This window comes from Pantherophis guttatus, chromosome 2, assembly GCF_059756535.1.
Source record: "Pantherophis guttatus breed Tessera chromosome 2, ASM5975653v1, whole genome shotgun sequence".
Classification (NCBI taxonomy): Eukaryota; Metazoa; Chordata; class Lepidosauria; order Squamata; family Colubridae; genus Pantherophis; species Pantherophis guttatus.
Window position 1 is genome coordinate 189,213,100 of NC_142064.1, and position 17,321 is coordinate 189,230,420.

At 36.2% G+C, this 17,321-nt stretch overlaps 1 protein-coding gene across 1 annotated transcript in view; it reads right to left on the minus strand.

Annotated features, from left to right (window-relative positions):
- Positions 1–2,717: 2,717 nt before the first annotated feature.
- Positions 2,718–17,321, minus strand: part of HSPA4 (heat shock protein family A (Hsp70) member 4) — a 28,144-nt gene continuing 13,540 nt past the window's right edge. The window contains exons 7-19 of the mRNA XM_034404739.3: positions 15,013–15,257; positions 13,333–13,409; positions 11,301–11,452; positions 9,996–10,102; positions 9,680–9,813; positions 8,143–8,324; positions 7,769–7,861; positions 7,329–7,481; positions 6,792–6,917; positions 5,973–6,080; positions 5,109–5,228; positions 4,849–5,010; positions 2,718–3,967 (exon numbers count right to left, since the gene is read on the minus strand). Of these exons, the coding sequence (XP_034260630.2) occupies positions 3,761–3,967; positions 4,849–5,010; positions 5,109–5,228; positions 5,973–6,080; positions 6,792–6,917; positions 7,329–7,481; positions 7,769–7,861; positions 8,143–8,324; positions 9,680–9,813; positions 9,996–10,102; positions 11,301–11,452; positions 13,333–13,409; positions 15,013–15,257 (1,866 nt within the window). The 3' untranslated portion in view covers positions 2,718–3,760. The remainder of the gene's footprint in view (positions 3,968–4,848; positions 5,011–5,108; positions 5,229–5,972; positions 6,081–6,791; positions 6,918–7,328; positions 7,482–7,768; positions 7,862–8,142; positions 8,325–9,679; positions 9,814–9,995; positions 10,103–11,300; positions 11,453–13,332; positions 13,410–15,012; positions 15,258–17,321) is intronic.

A 17,321-nucleotide genomic window follows, 5' to 3' on the forward strand; every position in this document is an offset into this window, starting at 1 on the left:
TTCCAGTGCAGACCTAGTGTTTTACTGTAGGTTTTAGGTGTCGCTTTTGTGCATGCACCAGCTTTCCCCATTTATTGTTTTTGCAGCACACCATTTTTTTTAATGATCACAACACTCCAGCCTGTTTTGTTATAGTATTCTTTGATTTAGATACAAGGCAGTGAAAACCCCTAATACTCCTGTCATCTAACCAAAAAGAAACAAAACTAAAAAAAAATTCAGTGGGGGGTGTCGCACTGTATATGTCCATGATGGCGAACCTATGGCAAGTGTGCCACCTGTGACACGTGAAGCCATATCAGTGGGCATGCAAGGATTGCCCTAGCTGAGCTCCAGTGTGCATGTGCCTGCTGGCAAGCCATTTCCTGTCTCCGGGGGTGGGGGGGATTGGGGAAGGCCGTTTTTGCCCTCCCCAGGCTCCTAGAAAGCCTCTGGAGCTTGGGGAGGGTGAGAAACAGTCCAACTGTGCCATCGTGTGCCAAAAGCAGGGGGAGCGTGGGGGGGGGTCACATGTGCGGGGGGGTGCATTGAATTATGGGTGTGGGCATGCAAGTGCGTGATCCCCCCCCATGCAACCCCCACTTTTGGCACACGACAGCAAAAAGGTTAGCCATCACTGGTATATGTTATTACACCTCCACAGAAATACACATTAGGGATGAAAGCTTTTTTCAAAGTAGTTGGCTAAATATTATAGAGAATAAATGACTTTGTATAGGTGTGCTCTACTGGCCATCCAGCCTGCCAGAGGAAATAGATGAACTCTTTGTAGATCAGTTAGTTGAAGTGTGCAAGAAATTATAGTAATGAGGGATTACTTTAATTACCCTGACATCAGTTGTGAAATAAACTGCAGGGAGTGGGAGATCAGACAGGTTCCTTGTGTGCCTACCTGACAGTTTTGTCATGCAAAAGGTAGAGAAGGTTACTAGAGGGACAGCTATTATGGACTTCATTCTTACTAATAGGGACAAAATGGTTGAGAGTAGAAGCTATAGAAACTTTGGAGGAAAGCAATCATATCATACTTTAAATCACCATAATGCAACAACAGGAAGCTAAATCAGATTAGCATTTTAGACTTTAAGAGAGCTAACTTCAACAGATTAGGAAGGATTCCATCGATGGAAAGCCTACAAGGACATTTGTGAAACCCTGAAAAATGAGATGAAGGCAATATCACAGTGAAAGAAAAACAAGATACCGGAGGAGACAAGCAAGGTTGCAAAAAGAGCTGACAAATTGAGGGTCAAAATATTTTTTTTTTAAATGGAAAGGGCACATATGGTAACTAAAACAGAATACTAGCAAATAACCCAAATTTGCAAGGAGGGAATCAGGAAACCTAATGAGCTAAGGCTGGCAACTAATGCCAAAAATAATAGTTTTTCAATATGTAAGGTGCAAGTCAAGGAAGTGATAGCTCCACTAATGGGAGCAGATGGCAAGATGACAAGCAAGAGAGAAAGCAGAACTGCTTAATTGTTTGCATCTGTTTTTACAAAAAAGGAATAGCCCGACCTATCAAAAGTAGCACTAAGGAAAACAAGTGTAAAAGTCAAAATAGGCAAGGACATACTAAGAGAATATGAAGGCTAAATTGTATGATGAATGGTTGAGAGAGGTATGTCTAGCCTATTGAGGATTAGGGGTCACAGAGTTGTGGGTGGTCCATCACAAGTGGTTTCAGGAACAGAACAGACCTTAATCGGGATGTTATAAGGCAGGAGGCCTTGAACAGGGGATCAGGCTAGACGACTTCCAAGATCTCTTCCAGCCCTATCTACATTCATTATAACCATCCTGTGGGGAGGGTTCGGTTGAGAGACTGGTCCAAAGTCACCTGGGCAACTTTCATGCCTAAGGGAGGCTTAGAACTCAGTCTTCATCCATGTCCTTCCCTTCTTTACACACTATTCAATCTGACTTTTTGTCCTTATGAGAATTCTCAGTAGGAATCTTTTTTTTTTAAAGAAATGTATATGGCTGTCACATAAAGTGGTTCCAGGCAGCATAGAGCAATGAAAAGCCAGTTTAAAATCTCAATGTCCTGCCCTCTTCAATTCTAATGTTAAGCAAAAAAGTTGATGTATAAGGAACATCAGTTTATCAAAATTTATGATGCTCACCTTGTGATTTATTTATAATGCCCTGCATATTAAAATAGCATACAGCCTCCTCTGTAGCACTTTGTAGTTTTTTTATCTTTCTTGAATGCCATTTAAAGAAAAGTAATGAATATTTTCAAAGAAATAAAAGCTTATGTGACAATAGGATATATAAAGATAAAGGTTGTACTGTATTTCAACAGGTTTTCAACTACCATGAATAGATCAAAATGCAGAAAACAGCAATATGTGGAGATAAATTAGTTTTGAATATTTTATAAACATATTAATTTCTGTCTAAGTTCAAAGAAGAAAAATAAAAAATATTATTGTACAAATATAATAGTACTTTTATTTTTCTTCTTTGAAATTCTGGAACGCTGACAGCGCTCTGAATTTCAAGTATGAACTAAGACCTAAGTTAAAAGCAAAAACATTTAAAACTAGTATATAACCCTCATGATTGTAAAACATGGCTCTCAAGTCCAATATATTTTCAATGACTACTTAACAGTTGATTTTAAAGAGATGTAATTCATGTTACTTATTTTCTAATCTTTATGAGTTTCATGTAGTTTTCTTATAATCAACGGTTTTAAAAAAATCCAATAGAATCCAGTGCATTTATTTCTTGTAATGTGTATGGAAGCTTTCATTTGATTTCAACACATACAAGTTAATGACAATTATCAATACTAGAAGAATAACACAGCCAAAGTGTAAATGAACACAAGAGCAAACTGCCAGATTCCTTCTTTAGCTGGAAGATAAAACAATCATTTTCAAGTGTAGGAAAACAAATACTATCTTCTATGTTAGCTACTAATCAGAGTAATCCAGAGGCAGCTAGCAGTATACCCTCCTTTTTCCCCTACAACTAAGCTAGAGACAGAAATTTACACAGCATTTCTTATAGCTGGGGAGAAATTTATCATGAGGATACATATTGGATCTAATAGCATATTTTAGATAAATGCTATTCTGCATATCAGATAAACAATTTGATACAACACCTAGGACATAATGAATATTAATAGAGTGTGAACATGAACCGAGAAAAAACACTCCAGCTACTTCATTTCTTTACATTTAACCTGAATAAATCATCTGAGCCATGTTGCCTTATATCTCACATAACCATAAAATGGTACAATAAAAATGTATTAAACTTGCAGGTATAAAACATGCTATTATTGCTTCCATAATTCCAAAGGGATCACAATCTAATATCTTTATTATGCTCTTTTGTGTTAAAACCAGAGCTTTAAATACTTCTGGTAATTTTCCATGAACTAATGTTGCTTCAATCCACAATAGTAATTTAATTGTAGATTAAAAACAAACCACCAAACTGTTCTAGTTGCTCTTACACACTTTAAATAATGGAATTCACAACATGAACAGGATTAAACTGAAAAAGCAGATGTGCAAATCTAATAGCTATCAAGGATTTCTGGCATCATATGGCAAAAGACTTAATTTATCCAGCTGAAGATTTAACTAATTGAGAGTTTGCTTCTCCCTACCAACTAATCCCATCCAAAAATGTACTGTGAGAAAATAATAGTTCTCAATTGGCTCCCATTTATATTCAGATCATAAAGTAGACAACATAAAGCTTTATTATAGTATGTAATATAAAGAACTGGAATTCAATCAATATCCATTTCCGGAAGTTTCTTTTCTGTAGATGTTGGAGCTGTTGAATCTGTATGCTGTTCAGCAGTCTGAGAAGCCTTGGTGGCATCACCCTGGCCTTCTACTGGACCATTCTGTTCTGCTGGTTTTTGATCCTCTTTTGGCAGTTCCACTTTGGGTTTGGGTTTGGTAACAATAGGATTACAGATGTTTATCAGTTCCTGAAATGAAAGAGTTGGAAGCACTGAATGACAAATTATATCAAAGTTGCCTCCCAAAATGTATGAAAGTTAACATGCAATGGCAAATTATATTCTTAATTGGGCTAAATGTCAACAATGTAAATAAGATATATTTAGTAATGAAAGAATTTTCCTTGGCAATCACATTGGAACATTTATCTAGGTTCCTATCCATAAGTCTCTCACTGTTTGTTCAATCCAAAATTGTTTTTTTTTTCTTTGTAGTAAGATCTTTTACACCATAAAAACATCCCTTTGAAGTTCTCAAGAAGAAATTTAAAAAATCTTAGTGTGAAGGAGGGTAGCTAGCTAAATCTAAATTTAATCCTGAAGGTTTGTCAGAATAAATTTACTTGAAATCATAGTCACTATAATGTTTGACCTAATTGTTGCTCTATTTCTTGTCTAATCTATCCTTGGAATAGATGCAGAATCTTTGTAAAAATTTGATATAATTCCATTTCTTCCTATCTAATAATTGTACTCTTTTAACTTGATACTAAAACCAAAGAAGACCATTAAATGGGTTGGGAAGACAACCACTATTTTTGTTTAAAAAAATGTCCACTCACTGCTTTGTTAAATCTTTCAAAACAAGTGGAATAATGTACTTTAAAGTATCAGAGCTAAAAGTATAAAAGTATCAAGCTTTAAAGTATCAAAGTATGGTACTTCCTGCCTCCTTTTTCGAAGATGTGTATAAAACACTTTTATTAATTCTTGGCTTAAAGGATTTAAATCAAATCATATTTGTTTGTTTTTTTTGTCAGCCTGAGATAATTTCATCTGTAAATTCTACAGAAAAAGTCTAAAAGAAATCATACCACCATTAAGTGCATTAAGATTAAAAACTTATTTACTTTCGTTTTTGCTTCAATTTCCTTTGCTGTAATAACAGGGTCCAAAGTAAGACTTCGCTTATGCTGAAGATTAAGCTTGTTGTTCATCCATTCCATTGCTTCATTTGTACTCTTCTCCACTTTCGCCACTTCAGCAGGGTCTAAGTGGTCATATTGCTCATCCTGGGGGAGGGGGAGAACATTCTCACAATTTAGTGCTGAAAAAAGAATGGGGACTTTTGAAATCTATTTTGAAGGTTAAGAAAGATATAAAAAGACACCTTTTCTTTAAATGCATGAACAGCTTTCATATATTGTTGAACATGTTTTCCAAGCTCTTCAAAAGCTTTTGGTCTTTCTTCAGATTCTTGAAATCGTGCCTGAATGGGCTGTCCCACAGCCTGAATTAAGAGAAAAATTTATCAAGAAGTTAGTATCCTGTGAGATGAATGGTGCTCATATTAAAAACTGCTTTAAATTGCTGAAAGTATTTCAAATTAAGTATGCTGTAACTTGTAGCCCTTTAAAGCCTTGGGTATAGCCTCTAGCCTCTCTCCAAAAGACAATGCAATTGTAATGTGCCAAAATCAAACTAAACACATAATTTTAATTAAGCGAATCAAATCTAATTTTGCTCCTAGCCTCATCTGTTTTTGGACTGTGACATCTAACATACCTAAGACCAAAGCTGAATAACCTTAGCTTATTCCTAATGCATGAACCTGGCCAGCATATTCAAATGTTTCCTAAGAATTACATGTGAAATTCTTTTTACAGAAAGATGATTCACTAAAGTACTTAGTTTAAAAGTGTCCAAACACTACTTGTTAAAGCAGTGTTTCTCAACCTTGGTAGCTTGAAGATGGGTGGACTTCAACTCCCAGAATCCCTCAGCCAGCGTTGCTGGCTGGGGGATTCTGGGAGTTGAGGTCTACCCATCTTCAAGCTACCAAGGTTGAGAAACACTGTGTTAAAGAATCCTAAAGGCAGAACATTACATATGTTTTCATGAAAAAAAGAAACATTATAGCTACTTGCTACCAGAATCAAATGGATTAGTTTAATTTCATTGTTTCTTTTTGTTGCCTAATAAGTAAAAAATCTTCATAGTCAGAGAAAATCTGGCAGTTTTCAGTCCCACTTACTTTTATTTCAACAAATTTATCAATATAAACTTGCTTTGGTTGATCTTCACCCTCTTCATACAGCCAATTCTCTGTGTCTTCCAACTTCAAAATGAAGCTATTACGATCCTGGAAATAATTCAAATAAATTGAAGTGTTATTCTTCAGTGAAGAACTGAATTCTCAGCTTCCTAATTTTGAGAATCAAATATGCTACCAGGTTATATAATGAACAGACAATCCTCAATTAATGACCATAACAGGAGCAGAACTTGATTGCTAAGTGGCATGGTCTTAAAGTGAAAAAAATCACAAGACCATGCTGACTTACGACAACCGTTCCATCAGTGAGCATCAGTGGTGATCATATGACCGCGGAATGCTGGGACTACTGTACTGTAATTCTGCACCAGTTGTCAAAAGCCTGAATCGTGATCACATGATTGCAGGGACATTGTGATGGCTGCAACTTCAAAGACAGTCTTGTAAGTCTCCTCATTCAGCATTGTTGTAACTTCAAACAGTTTCTGAAAAATGGTCACTAAGCAAGGACTATTTGTATTGTAAATATTTGTGGAATTAAAAAGAGATCAGTGGGTCAAAGCTCTCAAGAGATTTGCAACTTAACAGAGTTAGAAAACAAATTTGTAAAAAGGATGTAGCAGCAAATTCCACAGAAGTTTACATTGCCTAAAAATGTGCTACCTCATTAAATTAAGCACTTCTGTGGAAATGCTTGAAAATTTAGTCAGAGAAGCTGGACCCTAGCAACACTCATATTAGATTGTTCTGAGCAGATCTGTTCCTATTTTTCCTAGTTGCACATCGTTAAATACCTACCTCATCACTAACAAATTTTTCATACACGCCACAGAGTTTGTCTCTCATTTCATAAACATACTCCTCTACTGCATTCTTGGCATCATTCCGCTCCTTCTCCAGTTTATCCTGCATGATCATTTTACCCTGCAGGAAATATAAAATGGTTACTGTGACTGTGTACAATTCAATTCTCTCACCTGAAGCATCCTCCATGGAAACAAGCTTGACTTCTGATAAATTCAGAGATCTCTATGCAGTGTTCTTGATAACAACTAGTTGGACACTGCCTTCTTCCAAAGGGTCTTTCAATTTTCCAATTTAGCCTGTGTCCTGATATTCTTTGTTAGCATCTCATGCAAACACTGCTTACCTTCTGAGCCCAAACAAGTCAGCCTACTGTTATCACTTCTAAGGTAAGCAATAAATATTTACCACTGCTGATTCATCACACCTTCCTTTACTACAGGATGACAGAGTGAGATTACAAGGCTACATTGCACCTTTTGTTTTCAATTCTGGCCGAAATCCCGTGTTAAGTGTTTTAAACTAACTTACCTCATTCTCAATAAACAAGTTCAACATATCCTTTCCTATCTGCCACACCAAATGATTCTCAATTGGAAGATCAACTGTCGTTGTCTTTACTTTAGCTTTCTTAGCTTGAGGGGGCTGGTCCGTTTTCTTTTCTTTTGATCCAGCCTGAGATGTCTGCATTAAAACAGTATTTTAAAATAGAATTCAGGACAGAAACATGTAACGGATTTTGGTTTTTAGGCTATTCAATTTCATGAACAACTCTGCCCTAAAGTGTTCCATCAACTGGGATATATGCCTTTAAGAAACATGTACTGAAAAAAGTATCAAATTGTTTTACAAATAGGCTGTTTAATAATTTTATCTTGGCTCATCCTTAGAGCAGAAAAGCAATCTTGCCATTTTCTTTCTATTATTCAACTAATTTTAGAACATGTTTTATTTTCAGACATAACTTTTACCTCCATTTCCTCAGACTCAGTCTTATTTTCAGCTTGTGTTTGCTGTTGTTGTTCCTCATTTTTCTGTTGTTCTTCCTGATCTATTTGCATCTTCTGAAATTAGAAAGCAAAATTGCTGGGTTACATGAAACTCTCATGTTATTGAATATGAGAAACTGAAAGTCCTTTGAATTCAACATCCCATACCTACCCACTTGTAGTACTAATCACTGAAGGGATTGTTATAACACTGAATTTCAGATACCAAAAGGAACTCAACTGTCTGGATCCCATCCCATCCCATCCCATCCCTTTATTTTTAGAGGGAAAGCACATTATGATGATGGTGTTATTTAAGGCAGAAAACAACAACAACAAAAAAAGCCACCCATTACCTCTTCATCTTTTGCATGTTGATCTGTTTCCATGGGCTCTTCATTTTCCTCTGATTTGTGAACCTCCACAAGGGATGCACTTGAAACACTGAAAATGCCATGGATGTTTACTCTGACTTTAACTTTCACTTTGGAACTGGATCCATCCTTTTGGGGTACTACTTTCTGAACTAAAAATTGAGCTAAATGGAAAATATAAAATATTTTCATTGAAGTAAAAATTAAATTGGAATTGCTAACAGAAAATAGTTGAAATCTCTACTGCTTCCATTATTTTCCTTATTGTGTTTTAATAAATGCAGTGCAAAATTTGCTAATTTAAAAGATCATGGAATTTACAAAATACATAAAACCAAAGATACTATATAGCAGCAAATATTTGATTTTCCTTTATTGATCACATTATTTTACTAAACGTTTATCCTGCATTTTCACTATTTAAAACAATAAAAATTAGAATTTAAATTATTATAACCTGATTATTAATTAAACAGTGTATTGGTTAAAACAATTGCTAGACAGTATTTAATCATCATATCTTTAAATTTCTAAAAGAGATGTAGGCTAATCGTTTCTGTTTCTTGGAAGTACTACTCTGTTCAAAGGTAAACAGGCTCCTTCCCCAAGTATACATTCTTCTCTTGGATCTCTAGCAGTCTAAGTAACAGAAAGTAAAGGAGGGGCAAATAAACTGAATTTGAAGGGCTTCTATATCTCTCTAAGATATTTGTTTAATTCAATGGTTAAGTACCAAGAAGAGTTCCTCAAATGAGGATAACATTTCCTCTGAAACGGAGTCATTTCACACATATTCCACAGCCCAAGTATAGTTGTAGACAGACGAATCAAAGTTCCCAACTCCTTAATACTCTAGTGAATTATTTTAAATTATGGAAACACTGCCATTTTAAAGACTTGGTTGCACAATCTGCTCTATGGATGTGAAAGTAGATATGGCAGCCCTGAAGCTCCAACGGTAAAGATGGCTTCCAAGATTGACAGTTACTTGGTTCTTTCATTTGGGAAAAGCATCTCAGGTTCCCTTGCATTGGGTAAAACTTGCCAGTTTGTTGCCATCTGCATTGGTAAAATGCCCCTTGACACTCTGCTCTTTTCTTTTAAAAAAAAAAATCTTGCCTCCCATCTTTTCAGTTTTGGTCTAGTTTTCTTTACCTCACTTGTCCTTTTTTCTGCCTAAATCATTTTTCACCCCCAGCTGCATTCTTCCTTCGCAGCCGTGCTATGAATAGCTTATATGCTATTCTTTCTAGCTTATATGCAAGCATGTACTGCTACCCTTCTAATTTTGTCATGGACCAAGAAGGATTTATGATGGGGCCCAGCAATCTCACGCATAACTAATAACACAATACAGTATTGCCTTCAATCTTAAAAACTAGGCTTTGTCTTACATTACTTGTCTTAGCATGGATATTAACACTAACACACGATCTCATGACAAAATAACTGAAGATATGTTCCTAGATTTCGATATATTAAATACACAGAAAGAAACAGTATCTCTTATGCTACATACCTATTGCAGAGTTTGGGTATGGCAATTCTTTAGGAGAACTGTAATAAGCTTCCAAAGTAAAGGGTTCCTTTCTGTAAAATGTAAGGACTTTGGAGAAAGGTGCAGCATGATTCTTTGGGAATACTTCACAATCACTATAAAAAGAATACATCCTTGTTCGCTCAAATAAGCAATTTTTGAGGCACAGAAAAGGCTTACACTACAAAAATTATGTCAATAGTTCGAATATAAGAAAAACTGTTAATGCTATGTTTATGGAGTTTTATATGCATATTCATTATAACAGGATATACAAATCAGCTTTATTAGGAGTTACCTTATCCCCTCTTCTGCTGGGGAGTTCCATTTTAAGGAAATGGGGTACGGCACCAAATCTGTGATAGAAAATTCTCTCACTTTAAAAGCTGGTGATAGAATAGCACACTGTAAGGGGGAAAAAAAGTTCAGTAGCATCAAATAATGTATAACATTAAATCATATATCATCATGTATACCAAAAGGCTGATAGGTTTCCATTTCAAAAACTCTTGTTTATTCAATTAATGTATGGTCATAGGGTCAAACTCTGGATGTAAAGAGTACGAAAGTGCAGTGCTTTATCATTTTGTCTGTCCCATCTCCTTGCACTTGTCAGACTTCATCTCATCATCTCAATTTAATTTTTAATAATTAAAGCTATGAAAATATAATTCAGTTATAGATGGAAAAGTTTATTTCTTGGCTGCCTCGATTGGTTGCCAGGTGCTTGCAGAATCATGCACTTTCCTTTTGTTTTTTGCAGCCATTAAAAAAAAATGGCCATTTTCAATTGGAAACAGGTTACAATTCCCCATTAAGCTTTTATTCAAGAATCCAGCTTTGTATATCTCTAGTTAAATAGTAATTAGACAAATAATTAGGGATGAACAAATGAAGGAAAGTGAAAGTGTCATTGAGTTATTTTATGAAGTCATGAATCCCACTTTTATTTTAAAAAGATTAACATGTTTAATATATTATTAAAATATCGTGAAAAAAATAAAAGGCAATAAGTAATAAAAGCTATAAGTCTAATCAGATACAGAAGTCTTGATTTATTAAGATTTATAAAGCCATCCTTTTCACAAACTATGAATCTCAGAAGTTCATTGTATAAATGAGTAAATAAACTACAAAACAGCCTGCTCCAAAGCACTTTCTTAGCTTCAGATTGGAAGTGCTGCACATCCCTATTGCCAAATATGCTGAGACAATACTATCCAAACATCCACTGAAATTTTAGGACACAATTTCTCTTTCTTATGGAGTTGATCACACATCTGAAAGGAAGACCCCAAAATGTGCCTGATATTTGGATAGGAAGGGACTGCAGAGGAGTGGAAAGGAAAAAAATGTTACACTGTACACATCCTAGTTCATGCAACTCTTTTGTTTGGGTTTGGACTATATAAATTTGCATTTTAAAAAACTAATTTGACTACTGCTGGAGCAAAGTGCATTTGCTAACAAATACTCAACATTTCTTTCCAATTCAACCATAACGTTTATTTGTAGCTCCTTTGAAACTAAAGGTGAACTAGTGTTTAATTAAAAACCACATTTTTAGCAGAAAACATTTTTTTCAGCATGCCACCATTCTTACCTGTAATGCACAGCCTCGTGTGACAGCTTCATCAGCATTCAAAGTTGTACTGACTTCTTTACCAAAAAATTTACTGATCCGCTCTTTCACAGCAGGTATTCTTGTAGTCCCTCCTACTATTTCAACTGCACAGATATCCTCCTTCTTTAATTCTGTGAAAAAAAAAATAGTAGAGTCATTCTAAATCTAAATTCATTTGCATTAGTAGAATCCCACAGGTTTCAACATGTGCTACAATGGCATTTTAAGCAATGCAAGCATCATTGGCACATCAGTCTGGGAATACACATACAACAAATTCAAAGTGAAAGAAACATTTTTGAAGTATTCCATTTGGATTTGAATGAAGAAAATATCTTGTAATTTTTAACTGTATTTCTATCTATTTTCTCAAATAGAAAAGGGTTTTTTAAAAAGCAATCATCTGTCTGAAATGGTGTAGGGCTGTGATGGCAAATCTATGGCATGCATGCCAGAGATGGCACTCAGAGCCCTCTCTGTGGGCACGCACGCTGCTCTTCTGGGTTCCGTCGCACACATGCGCACCAGCCAGCTGGTCCAGCGCACATGCACATCAGCCAGCTGCTCTCTTCGGGGTTCTTCGCACAAAGACCAGCTGGCCCTCTTCCGGGTTCTGGCGCTCGGTGCCAAAAAGGTTAACCAACACTGGTATAGGGTTTTCTGTCTGAGCAAGGGGTTGGAGTAGAAAATCTCCAAGGTCCCTTCTAACTGTGTTATTCTGTAAAGTCTTCTCTGTTGTAGCCTCAAAACTATGGAATATACTGCCCTCAAAGCAATCCTTGGGACCTATCTACCAGATATTTAGGAGAGTGTTTTTCTTTTTAAATATGTCTTTGATCTTGATTGGATGATACTGAATATTCATATATCTTGAGGGGCCGTTTACTGGGAAGGGGAATATTTTAGGGTTGGTATTATGTACATACATAGAACAGGGGTGGGTTCTAATTTTTTTTACTACCGGTTCTGTGGGCGTGGCTTATTTTGTGGGTGTGGCTTAGAGGTCATGTGACTAGGTGGGCATGGCTAGCTGGTCAGAGTCATTTCTGGAAGGTCCTCGCACTTACGACCAGTCCTCGCACTTACGACCCGACTCATTTGTTTGCTTTTAACACTGATCAGCTGTAGGACGGCCCTTTGAAGCCCCGCGGCAAGAGTTTAAACAGTTTTTTTTCCCTCTAGTCATCAGCTGGGACTCAGGAGGCAGCCATAGATTGGGGGTGGGACCAAATAAAAGGTAAGAATAACGTGGGTGGGTGGGAGGGCGGGGGAGAGAACCGGTTCGGTGACGTCATATCATCACCGCTACCGGCTTGGCCGAACCAGACCGAACCGGGAGGAACCCACCACTGACATAGAATGTGTAACTAGGCAACATAATACGTGAATAATAATGTGGCTAGTATTTTCTAGACATGAAAACATAACTAAATTTCCAGTCAAAGAACACAGTCCTTACAAATAACAGTATTTTTTTCTACCAAAAGTCCAGACTGTTTTATATTTAGCATTCTAATTATACGAAAAGAAAGGTATTTGTAGTCTGGAATCAATATAATGAATATATTATATTATAATATAATAAATATAATACAATACAATACAATACAATACAAACATACATACATACATACATATAATATGATGAATACAAACTTGAGAAGATACAATTGTGCTCTGAGAATTGTGATACTTCCAAGTAATATCTTTTATTTGTTGGATTTCCGTGCCATCTTTTGCCTTAGGGCAAACATTCTTAGTACTTTAATTTTATTCTCAACCTTGTGAAGTTATTGGACTGAGCGATAGAAAGTAATCAAAGTTACCCAGATTGGATGCTTGAATCTGAACTTTTCTAATCCTAACTTCTACATCATTGACTATTGATGATGCTCATTTTATTTTATCCAGCAGTTACAAAATATAAATTGCTCTACTATGCACTTTAGTGTTTGTGCAGTTACATTTATTAGTCCTGAACTGTACTCCAAATAACAAAATGTATACTTACTAGCTTGATCTAAGACGCTACGAAGAGGTGGTTCTATTCTGGCCAAAAGATCATCACACATCTCTAAGAATTTACCTCTATGGGTAGAAATGGAAAATTATTTTTTATGAAAAAAAGCATAAAGATTAATGGCAGTCTCTTAAATAATCCCCCAAATTGGCAACATTCACAAAGCTGCATTTAATAGGTTATATTTAGATAATAAGCCAAACTCAAGATAGTTCAGTCTGCTGTATTCCTCAACTCTTTTTTGTTTAGGTAAGATGCTTCTTTGTTTATTTCACTCCCACAATCCATAAAAACAAATTTCTATAAAAGCATGCCACACAGAAATGGAGTTTCTTCATATTAAGAGATTAAGCATTCCTCTCTTTCTCATTCCAATTAACAGTAAAATTGTCACTTATGTTTTCAAGGTTATAGAGCACAAATTAAGAATTAAATACATAGCAAGTAGATGATAGATAGATAGATAGATAGATAGATAGATAGATAGATAGATAGATAGATAGGATAAGATAGACAGACAGACATGGATAAAGATATAGCTAGATACATACACACAAATATGGAATTATGGGAATGGGTTTTGAATTAATGTTTAAAACATTTCGTATTATAGTTTTGGATGTGCTATTGCAATAATACAGCATTTGCAGACTAATTTATTTAAAGAAATATACATTTATAAATACAATGACTATTTTCAGTTGGGGTACATAACCTGCTTTCTCTGAGTTACACAGTCTTCCCTATCCACCTCCTATGCCAGAGAGGACAAGCTAAGATGAACTTAATTAAACATTATGTATTATGCAATTATTCCTTGTGTATTTAATACTCTTCTCCTTTTTCCATGTTAAAGCTGTAATTTGGCAGCAAATTGGAGATTACATCTACACCTACACATCACTCTAAGATGATAGAAACAACACATTAATTCACATTATCAAAACCTCAGATCCAGCTCTGGGGAAAGAATTGAGAGATAAAAAAACCTATAGTAGAAATTGTTAATAATTTCCCTAATTCTAACATATAACTGTCCACTTTTCCATTCCCTTCATTACAGGTAGTTTATACATAAAGTTTATTGTCATTGTACGTATATACACAGTATACCCATACAACGAAATTCACATAACACCTAGAGACCAAGCCCAACACACCTGAAAATCCCCAGACACACCCCCACCCACCAAAAATTCCCCACCCCTAAACCACCCAACTATCAATAGTTTGAACTTACAGCAATGCTGAACAAGCAGTAGTTATGACCAATCCTTGTACTTATGACCGCCACACAATCACAATGTGACCTTTCCTGTTGGTTTTTGACAAGCAAAGTCAATGGAGAAGCTGGCAGGAAGTCACAAGAGGTGGTCAAGTGAGGTCCTTGCTTAACGCGTTCCTCACTTAGAAATGGCAACTGAAAACTGCTAGAACTGATGTGGCTAAGTGGCACAATCATGAGGTTTTTTTTTCAATTAACAATTGTGTCACTTAATAATGGAGTTTCCAGTCCCCAATTAGCATTCTTAAATTAAGCAAAAACTTATATCATTTAGCCAAACAAGTAAAATAAAGATATAAACAAAGGAGTGTGCTCGCATACTTAAAACATTGATTAAAAAAAAAGTTTTTAGAACTTCATTACTGAGGTGTATTAATCTGCAATACCTGTTCATAGTCCCAGAGACATCAATATCGTTCATGAAGCATTCTATGTTCATGGGCAGGTCAGAAGCATTTGCACTCATCAGTTTCTTCAGCTTCTCACATTCCTGAGATAATCTTAACAGGGCCCGAATTTTGGACTTTATGTCTAGTTTGTATTTTTTCCCAAATTCTTCACAAAAATAATTTACTAATACTTCATCAAATTTCCTGCCACCGAGCATTGTGTCAAATGCTGTTGCAAGTACCTTCACAATAAAAAGAAAAAGTATATTATGTATTAAACAGATGGCAAGTTATTAATCAACCGATTAACTCAATCACCAATAATGAATCCAGTTTAGGGTCATATAAAGTACTAATCTAACAAATTACAGCAGCCTTGTAGAATGCATGTTTAATCACAAACACACACACGCTTCCCAATCCTACTTAAACATCAATAAAAAGACACTTCCAAGCTGAAAGAAAAGTTACCAGAATGTAGAAAACATCGTACCAGACTATGTATCTTTAATGTCCTTAGCAACTGTCAATTACAGAATCATTTATGCAGAGAGAATGCTTTTTCATAATATACTGAGCCATGCTAGTTATCCTTAGTAAATTATTCAGAGGCATATGGCTGTAGTATGGCTAAACCACCTGGTACACTCAGAGCTTCCTGTATTATCTAAATGTAAATTAATGGCTACAATATAGTTAAGCAGCCATTAACCTGCCTGGAGAGTGAAGTGAATTTACTCCAATTTCCTTTCCACTTACTACATTCTAATGAGCATACACAGTTTATTTAAATAAGCCAACTGAGAGAAGGACTAGCCACCTCCATCCTGCACAGATATTATGTGCTACCGTCAGCTCCACTCAGTTTTTGTCACTTTGTCCGTTCTTGTCACTTTTCCAGGGGGAATAAACAGTCACAGTCAACGTTGAATCTATTAGCTAAACTTCTAATTTGTTGTGTCCCTTTGTGTCATATTGTTCATGAAATGAAATTTTCATTAAATGAAATGCTGCTTTGATTCTTTACTGAATCCCTGAAATGGGGCCACATATTTAGTAATTGGAAAAGAAGTGTGAATTTTATATTGTTCATGGTATACAGTTGCTAGAAAAAGTATGTGAACCCCTTGGGATTACATGGAGTTTTGCATGAATTGGTCATAAAATGTGCTCTGAACTTCATCTAAGTCACAACAATAGAAAAACACAGTCTGCTTAAAATAATACCACACAAACATTAGATGTTGCCATGGTTTAATTGAACATAACATTCACAGTGCAGGGAGGAAAAAGTATGTGAGCCCCTAGCCTAATGACTTCTCCAAGAGCTAATTGGAGCCAGGAGTGAGCCAACCTTGACTCCAATCAGTGTGATATTGGATGTGTTGCTGACAGCTGTCCTGCCCTTTAAAAACACACACCTGTTTTGGGTTTACTGGTTTCAAGAAGCACTGTCTGATGTGAACCATGCCTCGTAGAAAAGAGCTCTCAGAAGACCTACGATCAAGAATTGTTGACTTGCATGAAGCTGGAAGGGTTACAAAAGTATCTCCAAAAGCCTTGATGGTCATGTGTCCATGGTAAGACAGACTGTCTACAAATGGAGAAAGTTTAGCACTGTTGCTACTCTCCCTAGGCATGGTCGTCCTGTAAAAATGACTGCAAGAGCACAGCGCAGAATGCTTCATGAGGTAAAGAAGAATCCTAGAGTGTCAGCTAAAGACCTACAGAAATCTCTGGCACATACTAACATTTTTGTTGACACATCTACAATAAGGAAAACATTAAACAAGAATGGAGTACATGGGAGGACACCACGGAGGAAGCCATTGCTGTCCAAAAAAAAATACTGCAGCACGTTTGAAGTTTGCAAAAGAGCACCTGGATGTTCCACAGCACTACTGGCAAAATATACTGTGGACAGATGAAACCAAAATTGAGTTGTTTGGGAAGAACACACAACACTATGTGTGGAGAAAAAAAGGCACAGCACACCAACATCAAAACCTCATCCCCACTGTAAAACATGGCGGATGGAGCATCATGGTTTGGGGCTGCTTTGCTGCCTCAGGGCCTGAACAGATTGTTGTCATTGATGGGAAAATGAATTCCAGAGTTTATCAAGACATTTTGCAGGAAAACGTACGACCATCTGTCCACCAACTGAAGCTCTGCAGAGGATGGGTGATGCAACAGGACAATGACCCAAACATACAAGTAATTCAACAAAAAAATGGCTTCAACAGCACAGAATATGCCTTCTGGAATGGCCCAGTCAGAGTCCTGACCTCAACCCGATTGAAATG